Source organism: Eptesicus fuscus, chromosome 16 (assembly GCF_027574615.1).
Source record: "Eptesicus fuscus isolate TK198812 chromosome 16, DD_ASM_mEF_20220401, whole genome shotgun sequence".
NCBI classification, from domain to species: Eukaryota; Metazoa; Chordata; class Mammalia; order Chiroptera; family Vespertilionidae; genus Eptesicus; species Eptesicus fuscus.
This window is the reverse complement of record NC_072488.1, coordinates 60,692,035-60,718,464: the sequence shown is the minus strand read 5'-3', so window position 1 is coordinate 60,718,464 and position 26,430 is coordinate 60,692,035. Positions and strand designations below refer to the sequence as shown.

Genomic DNA, 26,430 nt, shown 5'->3' with positions numbered 1-26,430 from the left:
ATTTTGAAATATTTCAGAATAGTCTTAAAAAATGTGTTCTTTCTCTTATCAATGTGTGGTTAACATGCGCTGACAAGAACTATTTCAAATATCAAATATTCAAATTAAAAAGAAAGCAGTGAGATTGATTTCTTTTTAAAAGCACACCAGAACTTATATCTTCTGGAAGCCACTGTGGGAGGCAATATGTTTATTTGATTAAAGCTGCCTTTGTAATTGTGTTCAGAACTAGATGCAGGTTTTTACATCATCCTTAGTCATTGAGACGAGACCATATGGCAGGGGCCATGGAAGACCAGCAACATCATTTGGTCTGGCCCTGCCAACGCAACTACAGGCAGACTCAAAATTCAATAAACACAGGACCGTTTTACAGCAACATAGATTTAGCGAATTATATTAAGCAAACGATGTTATAAATATCCAAATGGCCCTTGGCAGAACAAAGGTCCCCCCTCCCTGCCATATGGAGTTGGTAAATAAAGCTGGATAATAATCTCCATTCCTCAGTTTTTGTTGTTCAAACAACATAAAAGATGTTGCCAAAAAGACAGGGAAATATTCATACCCTTTTCTTGCTTATAAAGTGGTTCTGAAAGCAATTCCAAAACTGTTTTCCACAGATGTCATAAGCAAAGCAGCATCATTGGAATAAGGCCTTGCCTCTCTCTAAGGGAACTAATTCGTTCATCTGTCCGCCCATAAAACAAACATTTATTGACATGTACCAGGTATATTATGTTAGAAACTGAGGAGGAGTGGACACACCTGCCAAAGCCTGTAGTATAATTGGGAGACAGATAAATAAAGGTACTTTTATAATAGAATGTGCTGAGTGTATGCACAATGTGCGGTTCGAGTCTGGCAGAAGCACAGTTGACTTAACCTGAGGGTTGGATTAGGAGAGGAGAAGATCTAGAAAGCTTTCCAGGAGATGATAGTACCTGGACTGCCCTGAAAATTGGCTAGGAGCTAGCCAGGAAGAGACTTAGAGAAAGGCTACAGTGAGAGGAAGGGTGATTCAGACAGGCAGATACCTATTAGAGCAAGGGAACCCAGACGGGAAGAGCAACTTAGGAGAGCCCAGTGGCTTTCACCAGGGAATGTCACAGGGTTTCTTGATAGTTTATAATGCCAGAGCATAGACTGCAGAGAGGTAAGCATGGGGTAGGGGTAGGTGTCAAAAAAATGAGATGGATAGGTAAGCAACAAATTTAAAAATGTATGTAATGTTGAGTTTTGAATATCATTGATATAGTGAACCAATGAAATAATATAAACAAAACTTTACAATTACATCTTTATTTTAAAAGAAATATTGCAGCACTTGTTAACCCATGTAAAAGATGGATTATAGGAAAGTGAGAATGGTGACAAGGATACTAGTAAGGAGTAAAATGATAAGAACTGTGGTAGGAGAGTGGCAGTATCCATGAGAGAAATAGGTCTACGGAGGGAGTCAGATTGACAAGACGTGCTTTCTGACTGAGGAACCATGTGAACAGTTGCCGGGCATGAAGTAGGAAGCATGGCAAACAGAGCAGGCTCCTAGAGGAAGATGGTGCACATGCCTGTGGGACATGTTGAAATATTCATAGGCTCTTGGATTTTTAGGTTTGGAGAGAAACTGGAATTGAAGTTAACAGATTTGGGAATCATGAGCCTAACTGAAGCCATCAAAGTGCCTGAGATAGTAAATATTGGTTTACTTATTTAAAAGGCTGACTCATCTCTATAAGCTATACTTTAATATTTTAAAAAATGTTATGGCTTTTAGGGGTAGAATTTTTTCCTCATATTTAAACACTACTACTTGAAGAGTTAAACATGTTTGTTTGTTTGTTTGTTTGTTTTTTTGTAAAAACTCTAACACTTAGAAACAAATTATTCAGATCTATCTGATTTCCCTTGGCTATATCTATATCTCACATTCCTTCCATTCTGCTAATTGTACCAACATTATCTTTTCCTTCACAAGGAATATTGAATTGCCAACCCATTTCATGATCTTGTATAAGATCATGAACATAAACACATCCATCCTCTGAGGAGAAACAAACATTTTAAAGCAATATTAGACATGCAAAGAGGAAACAGTTTCTACAATAATATTTTAGAGTTCAATTTATAAGTACCATACAATGAAAAGCAGTATTCTTACAATCTAATCTTGAGATTACAGAAATAAATTCCTATGGAAAGTCTATATTATAATATGAAGTTTTTTCATCTTACTGGTAATTTAAAAAGATGTCCCACTACTTACTACCAGTTAAAGTTAGAAAACTCATTAGGAAGTTCACAGGCTTTTTAGTAATAAAAATCATAATTATTTGTGTAATATTTTAGTGTTTTTTTTCTCTATATGGATTTATGACCATCTTGTCCAGGTTAAATTTTTAACAATTAACTTGAGCCTATGTCTTTAATTGGACAAACATATTGAAGTTGTACAGAAATGTTAAATTGACAATGATGGCATAAATGTCAACAGTTTTTGAGATGCTGGTATTAGGGTAATATGAAGAGAAAATAGGGCTGATAGGATATATTACTGGATTCTACCCAGTAATTTTGTTGTCCTGGATACTTTTACAAAGTTCTTAATATTAGATAGTCATACTTTCAAGATGAATTTCTATTGATAAAAGAAAGTCCTTTTTAGGCTTATAAATCATATTTAAGCTTTACCAAGTAATGCTTTTTAGAAATACTAGAAATTCAATTTGTTTTTCAGGATTTAATTGGAAATGTATTAAATTATATTTCAAAGGCATGTATAAACATTCCATTTTAAGTGGTATTTTATCTTTGAGATTTTCCTTGATTGGCTTGGCTTCTTAAAGGGGGGTTAACTGCTTTGCTAATAATGGATATGTTAACCATATTCCAATATCCATCTTCACCATTCTACCAGGAGCAGAATGGGAAACCAGAGCTAAAATTACCCCTGAGAGGAGCACATGAGTAAAGGGAGATAACACATACACATGCACGTGCACGCACAACATGTACACACGACTAAACCATCCTGATGAACAGGCACAGAACTGGTTGGAAATATAGGTTTAGGTTTTCATCTTGTTGCCTTGGTTACTTAGGATTTCAAACTTCAAAAGGTATAGTGAAATCTAGTTATTTAGTGAAAGAACTGGGCTAATGTTAGCCAAAGTGTCTGTGAATAGTATCTTTAACTAGTTCACCATCAACAAGCATTTTCAAAGAAGGAAGTGTAGGAATAGTATTGATGGATGAAGATAAGCACACCTATTTCAGCCTTGACTGACTCCTGAATCTCCCTCACCACACCCTTGAAAAGGGAGAATATCAATAGTTTATTTTATTCACTTTGTGCTCTAGGCCTTATGTTTATTTAACTCACACTTAAAAATAGACTTTTATAAGTAACTTCATTTTAGCAGCTACATGGATTTATGACCATTATTTATATTGATGACTAATATAAATAATATACTTGATCAAAGTTATTAGTCTTAAGAACTAAATTTAGATTCACATCATTCACTTTCCTGGGTTTCATAATGTGACATAAGGAAGTGAATTGGTCTACTCCCCATGGAGAACACCCTAATGCAAACCACTGGTTTGCCTCCAGGTACAGAGTGTTCTGGAGGCTCTGGTGTTGGGGGACTGCACAAAGCCTAACAGAGCATTGATCTCATATCAGTACACCCAAATGTAGTCTTAGCTCTAATGAGCATTATCGATTGTTTTTGTCTAGTACAAATATTGGCATTGATATACTAGGCTTTAGTTTTAACGTGTAGGAAAGATGAATAGAGCATAAATGTTTAAACCCAAATGTAAATGAAAAAGGGTGGGGGAAATTGATTTTGTTCATTCGGTTTTAACAGAAATAACAGTTTAAGATAATTTTTTTATGTCATACTTATATTACTTTTCAAGGAAAAGACCATTTCAGGCATGAAGAATATCATTGCTGAGATGGAACAGGCATCAAGGTAACCACTCATCCAACAAGAATTTGAGTACATATTTATTAGGGGCAAAGTAGTATGTTAGGTACAAAGATAGTAAGAAACAGGGGCTTAGTGTTACATATAGGGTGATAACTTTCTAATGTTGGAAGGAGGCCTAAGTCTGTGTAGGGAAGTAAAAGAGGATATGGCATCTGCCAAGGAAAGGGAAGGAAAGGACAGCAGAGAACCACAGACCACAGGTAAAGTTCAAGAGCCTGGTGAATGCAAGTAGGTGAGTGTTGGAACCCAAAGTGAGAGAGGAGGTGTGAAGGGAGGAAAGGCTAAACACAGAGGCCTGAGTTTTAGACAGATGAGTCTTGATTTTATCCTTTGGGAAATAAGAAATCATTAAGGAATTTTGAGGATAATTTTGTGTTAGAAAGATTACCCACACTGAAGAATGATGATAGATTGGGGTTGGCGAGTGTGGTCAGGGGTGAGGTGCTTGTGAGGAAGAAAATATAGGAAAAATGCCAGGTTTTGAGGGATGAATACTGGACATGTAGAAACTATGGAAAGCGATGGCTTTCCTCTGAATTGGAAGAGCCTTTGAGATCTTATATATATGTCTCATAAGCAGTTAAATATGAGAGTCTGGAGAGTAAGGAGGAGGCCAAGGCTGGAGGTAATGATTTCAGAGTCTTCAGGTATAGATGGGGTTGGGAGCCATGGATATGAATAGTACTTGTCTGAGCGAAGGCAGAGAGTAAGAAGAAACAGGAGACGAAGAGTTGAGCCCTCAGAACCCTTCATTTTAAGAGGGCAGAGGAAGAGGAACCTGCAAAGGAGACGAAGCCATGGCAGCTAGAGGTCAGATGAAAGCTTTCTTATATTCGAATGTCAGAAGTTTTGAAATACTTAGCTAATCACTGACTGTTGTGTAGAGTCAGCATCTTTTGTCCATAGTGAAATGTTGGCAACACAGAGAAACTCGAATGCACTATTTTCGCAGTATTTATTCGTATAAATTTAAATGTGTTTAAAACTTCTTCAAATGTTTTTATGCTTACTGTCCATCTTCTGTCATGTGAGAATTTGTTACTCTGTTTCGGTAAAATGTCTCTTCTGACGTACTATTTGATTTGTGCAATAGACAGTCTACTGAAGCGCTAATTATGTGTGAACAAGACATTTCCAGGATGCGCCGGCAGTTGGATGAAACAAATGATGAACTGGCTCAAATCGCCAGGGAAAGAGATATCTTGGCTCATGAGAATGACAATCTCCAAGAACAGTTTTCCAAAGCTAAGCAAGAGAACCAGGTATATTTGTCCTAGTCTCCTTTTCTCCAAGAAAACACACATTTCCTCTGAGGCGCGGTTCTCCTTTCATTCTGTAGAAAAGCTCAGGCTCTGGAAGCAGCCATTTTTTTACCTCTATTACACAATATGCCACATAATTTCTAAATGAAACTCTCAGGCATAAAATGTTAAATATTAAGGAAAGAGGGAGCGGGGAGTATGATAGATGTATATTCAACCTTAGAAGTACTCAACAAATGAAGATAAAAGCTTCAGAAACTTTTAAGAAATGGTAGGTTTACTTCAGGGACTATTATTCTAAGTATGAGTGTATGAACTATGCCACATTTTTTGGTTCTCTTTAGCACTAAATCTTTTCAGGAAAATTTCTTTTATAATAACTTCCTCCCTACGCCACTATACTTTATCCACGTTTCTCATTTCCAATATCATTATTTTAATTTCACCATTAAAAAAAAATTCTATTTGGAAGCTTTCCTCCCCACTGGAAATTCTTCAGTCCAAATGATATCCCCCATGTACTGTCACTTTCAATTTTTAACAGTTAAAATTTTAAATTTATATAAATAGATATAGATACATTTTGTTAATTATAAAAAATTGCCTGATATGTTAAAATACTGTTTTCAAAAGTAAATGAATAATGAAATCCTGGAACAAAAATGGACAGCACATAAAAATGAAAGAAATCTGGGCCCTGGCTGGGCAGTTTAGTTGGTTAGAGTGTTGTCCAGATAATTCAAGGTTACAGGTTCATTCTCTGGTAGGGCACATACAAGAATCAAACAATGAATGCATAAATAAGTGAAACAACAAATTGATATTCCCCAACCACTCTCCCTTTTCTCTCTTTTTCTAAAAAAAAAAAAAAAAAAGGCACTAAATAAATGGAAGAAATCTGAATAAAATAAGTACTTCAGTTAATTATTTGTTGATATTGGTTCATTAATTGTGATAAGTATCCCATACTTATGTAAGATGTTAATAAAAGAGGAAACTGAATATAGGGTATATGTGGGCTCTCTTTACTATTTTTACAACTTTTCTGTATATTTAAAACTATTCCAGAATAAACTTTATTTTAAAAAGTTAATGAATAGCAATGAAAACTAATATGTGAATTTCTAATTTTGTGTACTCTGTACCTACAGCAAATAGGCTAAAGGAAAATATGACTGTTTATGAAAAACTAGATTAAAAACTCATTTTGTACTGATTTTCAGTGTATTTTAAGAATATTTTGTAATGATTTCGAATGTATTTTTTAAAATATTTATTATTTTACATTAACTTTTTATGTAGCTGGAATAAAACCACATGCCCCTTTACATCATCGTTTTTCTACATGAGGGGCAGTAGAGAGGAGAGGTTTGGACTCACATGGGTTTGAATCCCCCTGCCTGGCTGTGTGATAATATCACTTAACTTCTCCGAATCTCAGCATCATCTGTAAACATGGAGAGTAAGTGAGAATATGCCTAGACAGCACTGACCAGAGAGTCCAGCATAATCACTTGATAAATATTTTGTAGGGACATTATAAGCATTTACCTGCTTTTTAAAAATCTTATAAACATTTTGTATAATCAGAAGAAAATTGGTAGGTATCATAACAATTTTCATATTTTCAAGAGTAGTTTTTTTCTTAATTTGAGTCATAGGCCCAAGGATAGAAGATGGATTCCTCTGTGGAGGGCAGATAAAGAACCCTTATCACAGAAGATGTGGAAAACAGAAACCTTAAAAAATTTCACCCTGCTCTAACTGGGCTGGCTCAGTGCTTAGAGCATCAGCCTGTGCACCAAAGGGTCGTGTGTTGTTTTCTTAATAGATTTTTACTGATTTCAGAGAGGAAGGGAGAAGAGAGAAAGAAACATCAATGATGAGAGAGAATCAATCATTGATCAGCTGCCTCCTGTACACTCCCACCGGGGGTCCAGCCCGCAACTCGAGCATGTGCCCTGACCAGGTATCAAACTATGACTTCATGATTCATAGTTCAGTGCTTAACCACTGAACCATGCTAGCCAGGCAAGGGTCTCAGTTTCAATTCCCAGTCAAGAGCACATATAGTGGTTGCAGGTTCTATATCCAGCCAGTAGGGGAGTATTGGGGCCGGGGGGGGGGGGGGGGGGGGGGGTGGGGGGGGGGGGAAGGACAACCAATCAATGTGCCTCTCTCACAGCCATGTTTCTCTCTCCCTCTCCCCTCTTCTTCAATTCTATCTAAAAGCAATGGGAAAATATCCGCAGGTAAGGATTAAAAAAAAAAAAATTCACCCTGAGCACCACAATTTTTAACAAATTGGGATGAGGTATTTTCAGTGTTTTGTCCTAATTTTTTTTCACTAACTATAGGTGGATGTTTTCCTCTGTTAATAAAAATTACTCCAAACATTTCTCATAGAAGCATAATATTCTATGTGGTTATATCTTTATGTAGATGCTATTATTTGCTGCATCATTCACTTAATGTGAATAAATATTATTGCTATAACAAATAATGCCTTAATGAACATTCTTTTTTGTTAAATTTTGTTAGATTTAATTTCAAATTGAATCAAAGCTTAAGTTTTTATTACTATTTAAAAATGTCTCGATACATCACAAGATAGCAGATCACAGATTAGTTTTTTGCAAATATATATTTACTCCAATGATACATGGGAATGCCCATTCTTTGCCATAACAAAATAGCTTTAAATCTTTGCTAATTTATAAATAGTATTTCATTATCTTAATTAGCATTTATTTGATTTACTAATACATTTTTAACTTTTAAAATTATTATCCACCTGGGCTTCCTTTTTTTTGAATTATTTGTTTGGGACTTTTGCTCATTTACAGTTTGGACTCACAGTTCCTCACTGTTTTTATATGAGCTTTATATATTAGGTATATTAATTTTTATTTATAATAAGTATTTAAAAACTTATTCATGGTGGTTTTGACACAGAGAAATTGTTTATTTGTTGTAGTTAAATTTAGCTATATTTTCTCATAGGCCCTGTCTAAACAATTGAATGATACTCATAATGAACTTAATGATATAAAACAGAAGGTCCATGATACTAATTTGGAGGTTAACAAGCTGAAGAATATATTAAAGTCTGAAGTACGTATGTATATTCCCCCTCCTTTCTCATGATACCTGAGTTTTCACTGAATTTCTGATCAGTTACACTCAAGGGGAGAGCTGAACCAAGTCTTCCTTTAATGCATAGCTTATTTTAGTGTTGTCAGTGATGGGTTTATTCTGTATTTAGAATACCACCAAAGTCCAGAATCCTTCTAACTGGGTAAAGGACAGGGGGCCACAATCAACTTTGGTTCATATTTGAAATGGTTCATTCATATTTGGAGAGATCCCAGGTACAAACTTGGACAGAAGAGGCTCCACAGATCAGAAGTGATCACACTGTTGTGGGTCCATTTATTTCTTAAGATCAGAAGGCAGATGGCTCTCCTCAGCACTTCTCTGTCAGTAGCCATTTGACCAGGTGCGTGGATGCTTAAAGTAAATTTCAGTGCATGTGTGACAATCCTGGAATAAACAGTTGCCTTGACGAACGATATTAGATGTGTCCATTTAGTAAAATGTTATCTAATTAAAAAGTATAGTTGGATTATAATAGGTGTAGTGTTTGTTACCTACATACCACTGAAACCATTAATAGAAACTCACCCCAAGGAAATCTGTTTATTTTATTTAACGTATTATTTCATATCAGTCCACAAACATATGTAGAGCATTTATTGTGGTATTCATTAGATTGTTTAGGACGTTGAGAGATAGAGAGTGTGTAAGGACTCCTAAATCGCAATCCTTGCTTTCAGGCAATAAAGCAGTGAGCTTACGTTGACAAAGCAGGCATTTCCACACTTCTTGATTTAAGAAGCCAGCATGTAATATCACGAATGGACAGAAGCTCTGGAATCAGATAGGTCTGACTCCTCTTCTCCTTAATGGCATAGACTTAGGTAGGCTACTCAACCTCTCCTAGTCTCAGTGTTCCCGCTGTAACTGGGAAGAACACCCAGGTCAGTCAGCAGATCTAGCACAATGATCCATTTAAGTCTATTCTGGAATAGGGCAGAATATAAATAAATGAATATCTTAGCAACATTGAGCATAGTTAACTCTGAATTAGTGTAAATCAGTTCCCCTCTTCTCCCTACCCTGTCACATTAAGGATTGGGGCTTTTAGATTCTGGAGTTGTGTTTTCAGACATCACACATCAGGTTTCCCTTAGCTTTTAGCATGTTAGTATGAGTTCTTTCACTGGGTTTCATTTCACAGCACCATTGGATGGCTCCAGGCACCCCTTCCCCCAGAGAGCACAAAGCACGGGTAGTCTAGTAAGAACTGTCAGGTGCATTCTTCATTCACTCATCCATTCAGCATGCAGTGTGCTAGGTGCAGAGGTGCCAGAGATGAAAACTGAAAGGAAACAGAATGGCACCCCAGGCAGTGGGGACAACATCAGCAAAGGTGTTAGGGGAAATAGTAGGTCCTGTAGCTAGAGTGGCGTGTATAGGTGTGTTATAACAGAAGGAACGCCATTTTCAGGAAGCTTTTGTTACAACAGAAACACAGAAGTCATTTGAAGAACTGCCTTTTAGAAAGATTATTCTGGAGATGTTGGGAAGAATAAATCAGATGGGTAAGAATATCAGGAGAGAGAGCAGTTAGGAGAGCCTGTATGCATAATTCAGTCCAGAAGGGCAAGGGTTCCAGTGGAGGCAGTGAGCTTTGCTGCGGTGGAATGTTGCAATGAGCACAGGGGACCACCAGAGGGAGCTGTGGGATACAGGGTTGGAGGTAAAGACCTCTTGAAATAATTGGAGAATACCCAGCAGTTTCACTTTCTTTATGCTGTTGCCTATCTTGGGCACCACACTGCTCTGGCTTCTTTGGACAGATATAAAAAAGGGTAAAATATGGCCTCTTGGTTGCCACAAGGAAGGGGCCCTTGATGGTTGGAGGGCAAGACGTTTTATGGCAATTCTTTTTTACCACTTAAACTTTGAACCTGTACAGTATTACCTAGTCACAAAATAAATTTAATATAAAAGTCGGTTCCTATCTTTGAGGAATCCAAGTTGTTATTGGGGAGATTGTACATCTGCATCTAACTTCCTAAAGCTGTAAGGCAGTTTTAAGGGAACTGCATAGACAGTGAGTGCTACAGAAAGTTAAAGAGGGTAAAGATTGGTGTGGGTAACATCTAGTTTATGTATATTGTACCATGCACCCCTCTATACACAACTGTTCTTTTTAGTACAATAATGTAAAACACACATCAGATCCCTACTGGCACATTTGGTATATCTCAGTGGTCGGCAAACTCATTAGTCAACAGAGCCAAATATCAACAGTACAACGATTGAAATTTCTTTTGAGAACCAAATTTTTTAAACTTAAACATCTTCTAACGCCACTTCTTCAAAATAGACTCACCCAGGCCGTGGTATTTTGTGGAAGAGCCACACTCATGGGGCCAAAGAGCCGCATTTGGCTCGCGAGCCGCAGTTTGCTGACCACAGGATCTGAATTTTGAAAGACAGACAATAGTTTGGCTTGTGAACTTGTTAACTAACACTGCAAAGATCTTTCAAATTAGTCAAAGTACCATCAGGCCACAAGGTGGTAATATTAACTAATTTCAACCGGACTTACGCTTAATCATATTGTGAGGATTTAAATCTGATTTGAAAGCCTTACAGTATGAGACATTATTTATTGCAATTTGGTCATTTTATTTAGTCCAATGCTTCTAAGTATGCACTGTTTATTAACAGGTAGGAGAGAAAGAGATCTAGTGCCTTCTTAATTAATTACCAAAATTATAAATTATTTTTTAGAATGTGTTGGCCAAACCATACTACTAAATATGTTTTCAAATATAGCCTCAAAATGATTATAAATATAGTATATTATTTGTGGAGCTGACTGTTTTCTTCTAGAAATAAGATCCTATTTTAGTCCATCTGTCTTAAGGTTTTAAAAATGTGGTTCTATATTATATGCCCAATATATACCTGGATGTATAGTTACAAATAGTGTTTATTGGCATAAGTTTGATATGTAATTTCTGAGCCATTTCAGACAAGTTATTAGGGCAGTGAGCAAAAGTGGATTATAGCACAGTCCATGATGGAGAAGCCTAAGGATGGGGTTCTAAATGAAAAGCCAGAACCAGACAGGAAATGTGTCAAACCAGGAGAAGTATCAGATGTTGATGCATACTATATGCCACCAGTCAGAAGCTCTGTAACCAGTACAACTCAGAAAAGTGGTCGGGAAGAAGGGAATAGACAGATACAAAAGGTCAGGCCATGGCAGACGCTCCGAAATCAGGCCAGCAACTAGCCAGTAAGCAGATACATGGGAAATTGAAGCAATGGAGGATTCTGTTTGAACAAAAGCAAATATAAGAACATATTCATCCATGTCCTAAAGATGAGAGTAACAACTTCACGTGACTGGATGGGTGAGTGTGACTCAGGAGCCAGGCAGATGCTGGTCCCACCCCCTTTTGTTAATGACAGGATGACCAATTTTCCAAACAGAGTGCAGGTGGGATTCCTCAAGGTTATGTTACAAATGATCCTTGTGGCAAGAAAATTACCAATGACCTGACAAATAATGTTTAATTATATGTTGAACATTTTATATCTTTTAAAGTATTACCTAGGATTTGCTTTTCAGGAATCTGAGAACCGGCAACTAATGGACCAACTCCAAAAAGCCAATGAAGATGCTGAAAATTGGGAAAATAAGGCTCGGCAAGCAGAGATAGACAACAATACCCTCAAATTAGAACTTATCACTGCTGAGGCAGAGGGGAACAGATTAAAAGAAAAGGTAGATGCCCTCAGTAGAGAGGTCGAGCAGGTGAGTTTGGGAAAGTGTGCTTGTAGTACGTCCTGCATCATGTTGAAGAGTTTAGTTTGTTTTTCCATAAATTAAATATGTAAGCAAACACTTAAATTATTTAAATATAAATAACTGTTGTAGCCTGATAACTGTTCTTGTATACACTCTGGTTCTCCTCTAATCTATTACCTGCCCTACCACTAGAGTACTCTTTAGCATTTTTCAAAATTAGGAACTATTTCAAATGTACCAAAAAAGTGCAAAAATCAGGTAACATAAAAGACATGCTTATACAACCCCAATCCCATAGTTAAGGATGCTCACATTTTGCCATATTTACTTCCAATTTTTCTTTATTTAAAGAAGCAAAATATTACAAGGTCCAGCTCCTCATCCTTTCCCCTTCCCTCCCTAGTGGTTAGTGTGTATGAGGTTCCTGGTTGTATAGCTCTTTTGCATGTTTATACTTTTCTACATATTTCTCACCCTCAGGTGATGCATAAAGTTGTTTTTTTGTGCTATAAGTTTTTAAAAGTGATAATACACTATAGGTATCCATTTACAACTTGCATTTTTTGCTCAATATTACAATTTTGAAATTTGTTGATTTGGATACAGTGTATATCTAAAAAGTTGCATCTCTATTCATTGTATAAATCTTTTCTTTTTAAAATTTATTCTTACATGGAAGGAAATTTAATTATCTTCATTTTTTAAATAATAAAATGCTATAACATCCTTTTTTGTTTCTCCTTGAATATATATTTCTCTAGATTTGTGCCTGGAAGGTAAAATAACTGGATCCAAGATATGTACAGTTTTAACTCTTCTTGGTATTATCAGATTGCTCTCTAAAGTATAACTCTTACATCAGAAATCATGCAGTTATCATTTTCTCAAATACTAATCAGTACCTGATATTATCAGACATTTAATTTTCCCCCATACTTTTTGTTTCCTTGATTACAAGTGAAATTGAAGATCTTTTCATGTTTCTTCGCCATTCAGGATCCCTCTTTTATGAATTTTCTCTCAAGTTTCTGGAACAAATTTTCTTAAGCTCTCCTATTTTCTATAGAGTTGTCTATCTTTTCAATATTCATTTAAAGGAATTACCTATGTATTCTTGATAATCCTTTTATATGTAGCTTGTGTTTTCATTGTGCTTGCAATATAAACAGAAGTTTTAAATTCCTGTGCTGCTGGAATTAGTCAATGCTTTACCATGTGGTTTATGCTTTTATGTCTTCTTTAGGAAATCCTTTGCTATCCCAAGACCAGAAAGATTATTTTCTTACATTTTCATTTAAAAGTTTTTCTAAAAGTATGTGAAATTTTGCTTTTCCACATTTAGATCTTTAATTTACTTGAGATCGATTTTGTATATAGTTTAAAATAAGTAATTTTATATTTTTGTGGATGAATCTCTGCTAACCTTTCTTCACTGAATTAAAAATCTACTTTGTCATAAAAATGTCCCCATACATTCTGCTCCATTGGTCCATTTGTCTATCTCCTTCCCAACAATATATTCTTGGAGCTTCTATAGTTTTGTTAAGTCTTGATATCTGGTAGGATTCATGTTCCCCAAAATATATTGACTATACTTTTCCCTTATTAGACTCTCAAATTTTATAATAAATTGATCACATTCCATGATTTAACATGGCAGCTCTACACAAACTGTCAACAGGTGATGAAACAAATTGTGATATAGCTAGACAGTGGAATATTATGACAATATCAACTAATGAATGACTTCAAAATCATTGTGCTGAGTGAGAAAAGCCAAGACACAATGAGTACCAACTGTGTGATTCCATAAAATTCTAGGGAAAGTAAATCTAATCCATAATGACAGAAAGCAAATCTGTATTTGTAAGGACTCATTTGAATAACTGACATATTTTACTTAGAACTGTGTTTTATATATTAATATAGTTATCTAGTGTGTTTATTGTTGACAAAGTACTGGTGTATCTAATTTTTAATCAATTGTATTGAAGTATAATTTACATGAAATAAAAGCACTCATTTTAAGAGTGTGATCTGATGAGCTGTGACAAATGAACACACTTGCACAATCAAGTTACAGGATATTCTATCTTCTCCCTAATTCCCTCAAGCCCTTTTGCAATCAATCCATCCCAATTCCTAGGCAACTATGGGTTTGCTTTCTGTCATTCTGGATTAGATTTGCTTTCCCTATCATATGTAAATGGAATCACACAGTCAGTACTCATTGTGTCTTGGCTTCTCTCACTCAGCAAAATGATTTTCATTAGTTCATATTGTCATAATATTCCACTGTCTAGCTATATCACAATTTGTTTACTCACCAGCTGATGGACAATTAGTTTGTGTAGAGCTGCCATAACAAAATACGACAGATTAGGGGGCTTAAACAACAGAGATTTATTTTCTCACAGTTCTGGAAGCTGGAAGTCCAAGATCAAAGTGCCACAGGTTTGGTTTCTTTCGAGACCTCTCAACTTGGTTCACAGATGGATGCCTTACCTCTGTGTCCTTACACATTCCTCTGTGTGTGTGCATCCCTGCTATCTCTCTCTCTTCTCAAAAGGACACCAGTTATATTAGATTAGAACCCCCTCCTTATGACCTCATGTAACCCTAATTGCCTCCTTTAAGGCCCTATCACTAAATACAGTCACATTTGGGTTTAGCCTTCTACATATGACTTTTGAGGGGACACAATTCAGTTTATAACAGGTTCTTTCTATTTTGGGCCATTATGAATAAAATTGCTGTAAACATAGCATGTAAGCCCTTGTGTGCACATACATTTTTATTTTTCTTGGATAAATAACTGGGAGTGGAATTGCTGGTCCTCATGGTAATTTTTCTCAACTTTGTAAGAAACTCACCAACTGCTTTCCAAATTGTTTGTTCCACTTTACACTCCCATTTGCATTTTATGAGAGTTCCAGTTGCTCTACATCTTTCCCAGCACATGGTATTGTTAATAGATATGTGCAGTTATCATGTTGTAGATTTAATTTGCATTTCCTTCATGACTAATGATATTGAGCAGCTTTCCATTCTGTATCATATATAAGATCACTAATATATCTTCCATTATAAAGTATCCAAATCAGTTACTCATATTTTATTAGGGGTCTTGTTATTAAGTTGTAAGAATTCTTTTGATTAGATGTTCCTTTGTGTATTTTTTAATATTTACTTCTAGTCACTGGCTTGTCTTCTTATTTACTTAATTAAGTCTTTTAAAGAGTAGAAGTTTGAGATTTTTTATAAAGTCCAATTTATCAGTTTTCTTTTATACTTTGCACTTCTTTGTCCTATCTAATAAATCTTTGTAGATACTGAGGTGCATAGATTTTCTTCTGTTTCTTCTAGGGATATTATGCATGCTATATTTAGATCTATGATGTATTTTAAATTAGTAATAGTTCTGTGTGATGAAAGATGGTCAAGGTTAATTTTCTAAAATTTATTTTTCAGTTACACGTGACCTGCAATATTATATTAGTTTCAGGTGTGCAACACAGTGATTAGACATTTATATATTTTATTACACGATCTCCACAAATCTAGTACCCAACTGACGTTATACATAGTTATTATATGGTTATTGACTGTATTTCCTATGCTGTACTTTACATCCCTGTGACTAGTTTTATAACTGGCAATTTGTAATTCTTAATCTCTTTACCTTTTTTACTCTTCCCCCCAATGACCCTCTCATCTGGCAACCATCAGTTTGTTCTCTATGAGTTTGTTTCTGTTCTGTGTGTTGTTTTTTAGATTCACATATAAGTGAAATCATACGGTATTATTTGTCTTTCTCTGTCTGACTTATTTCATTTAGCATAACACCTCCTAGGTCCATTCATATTGTTACAATGGCAAGATTTCATTCTTTTTTACGGCTGAGTAATATTCCATTGTAAATCTGTACGGCTTCTTCTTTATCTATTCATCTATTGATGGACAGGCTACTTCCATGACTTTGCTATTATAAATAATGCTAGAATGAACATAAGGGTGCACATAACTTTTCAAATTAATGTTTTGTATTTCTTCAGATAAATACCCAGAAGTGGGTTTTCTGGGCATATGGTAGTTCTATTTTTAATTTTCTGAGGAACATCCTATGGTTGCACCAATTTACAATCCCACAAATAATGCACAAAGGTTCTCTTTTCTCTGCATCCTTGACAACACTTTTTGTCTGTTGATTTATTAATGATAGCCATTCTGACAGGTGTGAGAAGATTATCTCATTGTGGTTTTAATTTGCATTTTTATGATGATTAGTGATATTGAGCATTTTTTTAATATGTGTATTTCTTATCTGTGTTTCTTCCTTAGAGAAGTGTCTGATGAGGTCCTTTGACAAATTTTTAATTGGGCTGTTTGTCTTCCTTGTATTGAGTTGTACAAGTTCTTTAATTATGTTGGAAATTAACCCCTTATCAGACATATCATTAGCAAATATGTTCCACCATATAGTGGGGTTCCTTTTTATTTTGTTGATGGTTGTTTTTCCTGTGCAGAAGCTTTTTAGTTTGATGTAGTCCCATTTGTTTATTTTTTTCTTCGTTTCTCTTACCATAGGACCATGGTCGGCAAACTGCGGCTCGCGAGCCACATGTGGCTCTTTGGCCCCTTGAGTGTGGCTCTTCCACAATATACCACGGCCTGGGCGAGTCTATTTTGAAGAAGTGGCGTTAGAAGAAGTTTAAGTTTAAAAAATTTGGCTCTCAAAAGAAATTTCAATCGTTGTACTGTTGATATTTGGCTCTGTTGACTAATGAGTTTGCCGATCACTGCCATAGGAGATATATCAAGATATGTCTGTGATTTAAGTGCCTATGTTTTCTTCTAGGATTTTTATGGTTTCATGACTTGAGTTTATTCTTGTGTATGGTGTAAGTTGGAGGTCTAGTTTCATTTCTTTGCATGTGCCTGTCCAATTTTCCCAGCACCATTTATTGAAGAGACCATATTTACTCCATTGTATGCTCTTGTCTTCTTTGTTAAATATTGATTGACCATAAAAACTTGGGTTGATTTCTCGGATGTCTGTTCTGTTCCATTGATCTATATGCCTGCCCTTAGCCAGTTTGAGGCTGTTTTGATTATAATGGCCTTGTAGAATAGTTTGATATCAGGTATTGTGACACCTTCAGTTTTGTTCTTCCTTCAGATTGCTGAGGCTATTAGGTATCTTTTTTGTTCTATATAAAGTTTTGGAATATTTGTTCTAGATCTGTGAAATAAGCCATTGGTATTTCAATAGGAATTGCATTGAATCTATAGCTTGGTTTGGGTAGTATAGACATTTTAATGATGTTAATCCTTCCTATCCATGAACATGGTGTATATGTTTCTATTTATTTGTATCTTCCTCTATTTCCTTTTTCAATGTCTTATAGTTTTCCGAGTACAGATCTTTTACCTCCTTGGTTAAATTTATTCCTAGATATCTTATTTTCTTTGTTGCAATAGTGAATGGGGTTGTTTTCTTAGTGTCTCTTTCTAATAGTTCAATATCTATAATAATAAAAGCATAATATGCTAATTAGACCAGACATCCGAACGACCTTCCGGATGAAGCTGGTGCTGCGAAGGCCTAGGCAACCCGCCGTGGCTGCGAGGGCAGAGCCCCTTGCATGAATTTCGTGCATTGGGCCTCTAGTATACATATAAAAGGCTAATATGCTAAGTGTCCAACCGTACGACCAATTGCTATGATGCACACTGACTACCAGGGGGCAAACACTCAACGCAGGAGCTGCCGTGACGCACACAGAGAAACAGCACTGTGGACCTGGCGCCCACAAAGCAACACTCAGCTTCCCCCAAGTGGGACACAGGCCCTGCCAACACCCCGGAGCGACAGCCCACCAAATCACAGCTGATGCTGCCTAGACCCCATGACACAAAATGCAGCCCACAGCCCAGCCCAGCCTGGAAACAGTGGCTGTGATCCCAGGTAATGACATCATGTAGCAATGCCCGGCTTCCTCTCCCTAGCAATGACTAGCCTCCTTGTAGTTTCTTCAGCCCAGGAACATGACTTGCTTTATAGCCAGGTAGAAACATTTCACACTTCAACCAAATGTCTGTGAAGTGTTTTCCTGTGCCTCATCTCATTGATCCTCACAGAAGTCCTGGAGTAGGTAAATAGGAGGCTCGGTGGAATCCTATTTTCTTTTCAATAGCTGGAAAACAGAGATTTGGAAAACTTAGACACTTAACCTGACTGAAAAGAAGTGAAAAATGGTGGACCTTGCAAATGACTTCAGGTTTTCTCACTGCACAGAATATAGTCAAACACTGCTGCAGTTAAATGTTTTACCCTTTGTTCTCCCTGTGATCTACAATAATTGCTTCATGTTGATATTTACTGCTGTGTTGCTGACAATTACCTGAAAGAGAAGTTGGGGTGCTTCACTGGACTGGAAAAAGTTTAGCTGAATCGGAAAGCAGGTCTAATTAAGCAAGTTTATTCTGTATATATATATAAGGGTAAGTTGACTCGTACATGTATAATACATATAAAGCTCTCGCTGGCGCCCATCACACGCGTGTGTTTCCATCTGTCATTGTCGATCGTGAATTTGGTTGACACATTATAGAGAGGGCGAATAGCAATATTAAAATATTTCTTCTAATTAATTTCCTTTCAATGTGCACGAATCCATGCACTGGGCCACTAGTTGGTGTATAAATATGCAACCAATTTCTGATTATTAATTTTGTAGCCTGCTACTTTGCCAAATTTATTTATTAGATCTAGTAGTTTTTGGTGGAGTCTTTAGAGTTTTCTATGTGCATTATCATGTCATGTGTGAATAAAGACAGTTTACTTCCTTCTTCCCAATTTTTATGGCTTTTATTTCTTCTTCTTGTCTGATTGCTAGGACTTCCAGTACTATGTTGAATAAGAGTGGTAAAAACAGACATTCCTATCTTATTATTTATCTTAAGGGATACGCTTTTAGTTTTTTCCCATTGAGTCTGTTGTAGGCTGTAGGTTTTTCATATGTGGCCTTTATTATGTTGAGGTATAATCCCTCTATTCCCACTTTGCTGAGAGTTTTTATCATAAATGGGTGCTGGATTTAATCAGATGTTTTTTCTGTATCTATTGATATGGTCATGTGATTTTTATTTTTCATTTTGTTTATGTGATATATCACATTTATTGATTTGTGAATATTTTACCAACCTTGTATCCCCAGAGTAAATTCACTTGGTCATGGTGTATGATCTTTTAATGTATTGCTGGATCCAATTTGCTAATATTATGTTTAAGATTTTAGCATCTGTGTTCATTAGGGATATTGCCTATATATTTTTTCTTTGTAGTATCTTTATCTGGTTTTGAAATTAAGATAATGCTGGCCTCTTAAAAACAGCTGGAGGTCTTACCTCCTCTTGAATTATTTGGAATAGTATGAGGAGCATTGGTGTTAGTTCTTCTTTGAGTGGCTGGTAAAATTCACCTGTGAAGACATCCAGTCCAAGACTTTATTTTGCTGGGAGTTTTTTGTTTGTTTGTTTGTTGTTTGTTTTTTAATTACTGCTTCAATTGCATTAGTTGTAGTCTGTCTATTCAGGTTTTATGATTCTTCCTGATTGAATTTTGGAAGATTATATGATTCTATGAATTTGTCCTCTTCACCCAGGTTATCCAATTTGTTGGCATATAGTTGTTCATAGTATTTTCTTGCAATCCTTTGTATTTCTGTGGTGTCCGTTGTTACTCTCCTCTTTCATTTCTGATTTTATTTAGTTAGGTCCTCTCTCTTTGTTTCTTGATGAGTCTGGTTAAAGCTGCATCAATGTTGTTTATCTTTTCAAAGAACCAGCTCTTGGTTTTATTGATCTTTTTATTGTTTTGTAGTCTCTATGTCATTTATTTTCACTCTTATTTTTATTATTTCCTTCTTTTTACTTACTCTGGGCTTTTCTTGTTATCTTTCTAATTATTTTAACTGTAGGGTTTGAATGTTTATTTGAGCTTTTTCTTGTTTCTTGAGGTAGGCCTGTAACACTTTAACCTCAGGACTGCTTTCACTGTGTCCCATAGATTTTTGCCTTGTTGTGTGTTCATTTTCATTTGTTTCCAGGACATTTTTTTTGTTTTTGGTTTTGGTTTTTTTCCTTGATCTTATTGGTAACCCATTCATTGTTTAATAATATGCTATTTATCTTTCATGTATTTTAATGTTTTGAAGTTTTTTTATTGTATTTGATTTCTAGTTTCATTTCATTGTGATCTGAGGAGATGCTTGATATGATTTCAATTTGTTATATTTGTTAAGACTTATTTTGTGTCCTAACCTGTAGTATATCTTTGAGAATGTTCCATGTGCACTTGAGAAGAATGTTATTTTGCAGCTTTGGGAAAAATGTTTTATAAATATCAATTAAATCCATATGATGTAGTGTGTCATTGAAGGCCTCTGTTTCCTTATTGATATTTTGTCTGGAAGATCTATCCAGTGATGAAGTAGGGTGTTAAAATCCTCTCCTATTACTGTATTGCTGTTGATCTCTCCCTTAAAGACCACTAAGGTTTTCTTTATATATTTAGGTGCTCCTATATTGGATGTGTATATGTTTACAAGGGTTATATACCCCTTTTGGATTGATCCCTTTAGTATTATGTAGTGACTTTTTTGGTTCTTGTTATAACCTTTGTTTTGAGGTCCATTTTGTCAGATATAAGTATTGCTAACTAGCTTTTTTCTTCTTCTTCTTCATTTCCATTTGCATGGAATATTTTTTCAATTCCTTCACTTTTATCCTGTGTGAATCTTTTGTTCTGAGGTGGGTCTCATGTAGACAGAATATATGTGGGTCATATTTTCTTATTCCTTCAGCTACCCTAAGTCTTTTGATTGGAGCATTTAATCCATTTACATTTAAGGTTATTATTGATAAGTACTTATTTATTGCCATTTTCTTTATATTTATGTTTCTCTCTCTCTCTCTCTCTCTCTCTCTCTCTATATATATATATATATATATATATATATATATATATATGTCTTCTTCAAGCAGTCCCTTTAACATTTCTTGCAATACTGGTGTGGTGGTAATGAACTCCTTTAGCCATTTTTAGTCTGGGAACATCTTTATTTCACCTTCATTTTTAAATGATAGCTTTTCTGGATAGGGTAGTCTTGGTTTCAGGTCCTTGATTTTCATTACTTTGAATATTTCATGCAAACCCGTTCTGGCCTGAAGTGTTTCTGTTGAGAAATCAGCTGACAACCTTATGGGAACTGCCTTGCAGGTAACTGTGTTTTTCTTCCTGCCTTTAAGTTTTGCTCTTTGTTGTTAACCTTTGTTATTTTAATTATGATGTATCTTGGTGTGGTCATCTTAATTGGAACACTCTTTATTTCCTGAACTTGTGTGACATTTTCTTTCAACAGGTTAGGGGCATTTTCTGCCATTATTTCTTCAAACAGGTTCTCTATTCCTTGATCACTATCTTCTCCTTCTGCTACCCATATGATGCAGATGTTGTTGTTTCATGTGGTCTCAAAGTTCCCGTAGAGTATCCTCATTCTTTTTATTTATTTCTTTTTGCTGCTCTGATTGGTTTTTCTACCTGGTCTTTCAAATCAGTGATTTGATCCTCTACTTTATGTAACCTACTTTTTATTCCTTCTATTCTTGATATCAAATGTGGTATTCTTGATTTCTAAGTGCTTCTTTTTTATGGTTTCTATGTCCTTTCTCATGTTGTAGTTTCACTAAGTTTCTTGAGCATCCTTATAACCATTACTTTGAACTCTATATTTGATAAATTGCTTGATCTATTTCATTTAGCTCTTTTTCTGGACATTTCTCTGTTCTTTCAGTTGTGGCCTGTTTCTTTGTCTCCCCATTTTGGTGGTCTCTTTCTGTTTCTATGTATTAGATAGAACTGCTATGACTCCCAGTCTTTGTGGGGTAGTCTTATATAGTACGTGTCCTCTGGGACCAAGTGGTGCAGTCCCCTTGATTTCCTGAGCTGGGTGTTATAGGGATGTCCATTGTGTGAGGTTATGTGGGCCTTCCTGTTGTAATGGGGTCTTGATTGCTATTGGCCCACTCATGGGTGGGATTGATCCTCATGCTGGCTGACTGTGAGGCTCAACCCAACCGTGGTGTGCAAGGTGCTGTAGAGATGCATTCTCGAGCTGTCTTGTTGGCCTCAATGGCACAGTCTTCCAGGTCACCTGAGCTCTGTGCTCCAGGAATGTTTCTTGTTGTTTATGTGAAACCCCTGTTGTAGTTGTGTCCCGAATGCTATTGGTCCTTTCGTGAGTGGAGTTAGCCCTTCAGGCTGGTTGCTGTAAGGGTAAACCTCAATCACTGAGTATGAGTCGCTGTGCAGGGGCTTCCCCCTGAGGCAGAGTTGTTCCCAGCAGATTCTGGTGCCTGTCATAATACCCCTTTGGGTGTACTGCTTGTGTGGCTAGTTGTGTCGAGCTTTGGTGTGGTCTGAAGCCCACCATTGATTATGTTGGTTCTGGGTCCACTTGGTGGGGTTAAGGTACAGATTGCTACCAGTTGTTAAGTGTATTTGGCCTTAGGCTACCTGTCTGTAGCTACCACACTGTTCATTGTTTGTGTCTGCATCTACTAGACCTGAGTGTGCATGGGAAGAGCCGATCTGTATGAAAAGATTGGCTTCTTTCAGCTTAGAGCTCGTGGCAAATCTGTAAAAGGACTGAAGCTCCCTTAGGTCTGTCTCCACCTGTCAGCTACTCTGCTTTTTCCTGAGGTTGCCTGGTCTTTCTCCAGACACATCCAAAGAGAAACTGTAGGATGAGCCCAGGCTGGCCGAGAAAGGGCTAGTGGGTCCCCTTCTTGGGGATCATGCAGTCAGGCACTCAATGAGAGGAAAGTGGCCCCTGCTTCAAAGCCAAATCCCTCAGTCTTTGCTAGAGGTCTAACTCTAGTTCAGGTTGGGTACAGCCAGCCGTCCACCCTACAGGAGCAAGCTCAGATGCCCTGGGCTCCAGGGGATAGATTAAAAGAGTCTCCCATTGAGGATGAAGCCAGCTCAGCCCATAGGAGGAGGCTAAGCACTTTGTCCTGGTCCCACAATAGACCCTGAGGGTCACATACTTCGAATGCCCTGCTCTGAACCGGGGCCCCCCCTTCTTCCTGGTGTAGTGCAGGCTGAATTCACAGGGGAGCTTAGATTTGCCTCCTCCACAACTCAGCCACACAGCCCAGCACTCGCCCATCTGGCTCCCAGACTCAAGCCTCTCCAGGAGACACAGTCTGAAAATCCCAGCTTTGCATGGTTCCCCAGCTCCCCACACCACTGAATGGGGCCGAAGGACAGCTCTGCAAGACACTCCCATCTCTGTGCAGCTGCTCTCAGCAGGGTGGGGCCAAAAGCTCTGCAGGAGCTCCAAACCCAGCAGGTTGGGGCCCAAAATTCTAACCCGGCACAACTTGCCTGTGACATGAAATATTAACCCAGATGTGTGGGACAGGCTGAGTGGCTCAAGAGGTGTAGGGTGGTGTGCTGGCTGTGCACTCAAGGTAGGGGAAACTTGTCCTCTTTCCCAAGCCACACAGTTTAGTCACTGTCTAGATCTCCACCAAAAGCCTCCCCGCAAAATAGAGGGCCCCTTAAAGTCAGCAGCAGGGCATCACCAGCAGTTGGAGTCTGTCTGGAGCAAACACCCCAGGCTGGTGCCGTACCCTTAGGAGCGCTCTTTCCCTAAGAGGGCGTGGTCTGAGTCTCCCAGACAGTCTAAATCCCCATGGATTCCCACTGCCATGTGCTACATAGGCTTCTCTTTCTATCTCTGTAGCTCTGGATTGGGAATCCCTGCGTGGGGTTGAAACCCATGCTCCTGGGGAGGGAGTCCTGCAGCCACGCCACACCTGCGTGAGGAGGCTCTCCCTTTCGGTGTCTGTGCCCTTCTCACCAGCCTCTACGTGGCTGTTTCTGTGCTCCTTGGTTATATATTTCAGATCAGCTAGCCTTCAACCGGTTTTGATTGCTCTGTAATGTAGCTATAAATCCAGTTTGGGACTGGGAGCAACTGGGTGCTTCTAGCTACTCCGCAGCCATCTGCGAATACTTTTTATATCCTTAAAAATTAATCATTACTGTTTTCCTTATTCTTTCAGTAAATGCTTATTTGTACCCACCCATATGTTTACAAAATTCTTTATCATTGCTTCTTACATTCTGTTTCTTCTCTCTAAGTCAAATTTTCTTTCTTCAAACTTTCTTTCTTTGATCTGTGAGTTGATTTTTTCAGTCTTTGTCTGAAAATGGCTTTATTTTACCCTCATTCTTATATATTAGTTTAGCTGAATAGAGAATTCAAGGTTAAGAGTTTTTCCCTCAGTAATGTTAAAAATAATTGTCTTATTTGTTGAGAAGTCTATTCTCATTGTAATTGTAATTCTTTATAAGTCTGTCTTTTGTCATTGGTTTCTTTTAAGGTATTCTCTTTTCTTTTGTGTGTTTTCACTGTTACATGTCTATGTTTGAATTTATTTGGGGGGAAAGTCTTTTGTTTTGTTGCACTTTTTCAGTCAGAGTTTCCATGCCTCTTATTAGTCTGGAAAATTCTCAGATGTTATTTCTTTGAATATTTTTTACTGTTTCCTTTAGCTTTTATAATACACTTTTTGAATCTTTTAGCCCAATTGTTTATTAATATTTTTATCCTAGGTTTCAGATGTTTATTTCTCTGTGCTGTGATCCATCATCTAGTTCATTCTTCCCTTTCAAGCTGTACCATTATGTTTTTTGATTCATTCATTAATTTTCATTTACTTTTTCTTTCTAAAAGTTCTATTTGATTCTTCTTCAAATAGAAGAGGAATGTTTTTAATTTTTCTTTAATGTCCTTTTTAAAATTTTCTTAATGCCTTTAAAACTTTTAAACATATTTTCCTTGTCTTCTAAAATATTTTTTTCCATAATTTGAAGTTCTAGGATTCTGATCCTGCTATGTGCTCTGTTACTCGGATTCTCACTATTTGACTGTAATCTCCTATTGAGAAGGACGTTTTTTTCTCCTATAGACTTGCATGGCCAGGGAGATGGGTGGGCTTCTTCAAACTTTATGTTGAAGGTTAGAATTTGGAATGTGTAGTGTAAAGTCCGACTTCAAATGTGAGTGAAAGTAGACTTGAGGTTTCAATTTCTTACAGAAGACATCTTTTCCCATACCCAGAGACTAGGTCAAGATAAATTTTTGTTTGTATCTCTGTGAGGTTGAGTGGATTTTTTTTCCCTCTGGAGCCACCTCTCAATCGTCCCAAATTATGTACAGGTCTCAGTTCCAACTCTCCATTAATTCTGCATTCTTGTCTCCTATGCTTGCTAGAATGTTGAAATGTAAGTCATTCACTGTTAGTGGCTCTTTCTACCCCCAGCTCTTAGCTTTAGGCTTTCATTTGCTTCCTGCTCTGGCTTTGTTTTCTCTTCATTTTTGGCATGTGAGAATTTTTCATTCTTCCTTGAAAGCTCATCTATGAATTACAAAAATCCTTTTTGTTCTATTTTATCTTAGCCTTTAAAAGGTTTTCCTCTTAATCACTACCTTACTGGAATCTGAAACATAACAGTGACCTTTTCCAAACAAAACTAATTGCATCACCTCCCTCTGTAGACCTTTCAGTGGATAAAGACCTAATTTTTAACCCACTGACTAGACTCTGTCTTGTACACCTTTTCAACTGCATCCCCTCTCACTCTTCCCTGTGGTCTCCGGGCTCCAGCCATACTGGCCTCCCTCTCTTCTTGGAGCGTGTCATTTCCCTCCTTTCACACACGCCCTCCAAAGCTTTGCCCTTAGCGTTCCTGACTTGGAAAGATGCTCTCTCCCAACACACACTGAATACATCTGCTCACCTTGCAGATCTCATTCACCTCAACTGTCATTTGCTCAGGAAAACCTCTCCTGACTCTCAGTTTAGTTCATGTTCCTTTATTACACACTCCTTTCTCTAGAAGTGTTTGCTTAATATGTATTAATATATTCATTTGTTTATTTGATTGATGCATGACTCCCCCACAGTCAGAAAGCCTTATGGGAGCAGAGACCATTTTGTTTATCATTGGTATGCATCTAAGCACATTGACTGAAACATAAAATATACAATAAATATAGAATGGATGGATAGATTATTTAAAGAATAAGTGAGAAATAGAGTGAGTGAGGAAGGAAGGGAGGGAGAAAGGTAGGAGTGAATTGTGACCAAATAATTTATTCCAGGAGCAATTTTTGTGTACTTTGTACTTGTAAAAGCA

The 26,430-nt window shown here is 36.9% G+C and overlaps 1 protein-coding gene across 4 annotated transcripts in view; it reads left to right on the top strand.

The window, feature by feature from the left end:
• Positions 1–26,430, top strand: part of LOC103299684 (testis-specific gene 10 protein-like) — a 141,718-nt gene that overhangs the window by 72,892 nt on the left and 42,396 nt on the right. For all 4 annotated transcript variants that reach the window (XM_054728455.1, XM_054728453.1, XM_054728451.1 and 1 more), the window contains exons 12-15: positions 3,928–3,983; positions 5,095–5,263; positions 8,267–8,377; positions 11,976–12,161. In XM_054728455.1, the coding sequence (XP_054584430.1) occupies positions 3,928–3,983; positions 5,095–5,263; positions 8,267–8,377; positions 11,976–12,161 (522 nt within the window). The remainder of the gene's footprint in view (positions 1–3,927; positions 3,984–5,094; positions 5,264–8,266; positions 8,378–11,975; positions 12,162–26,430) is intronic.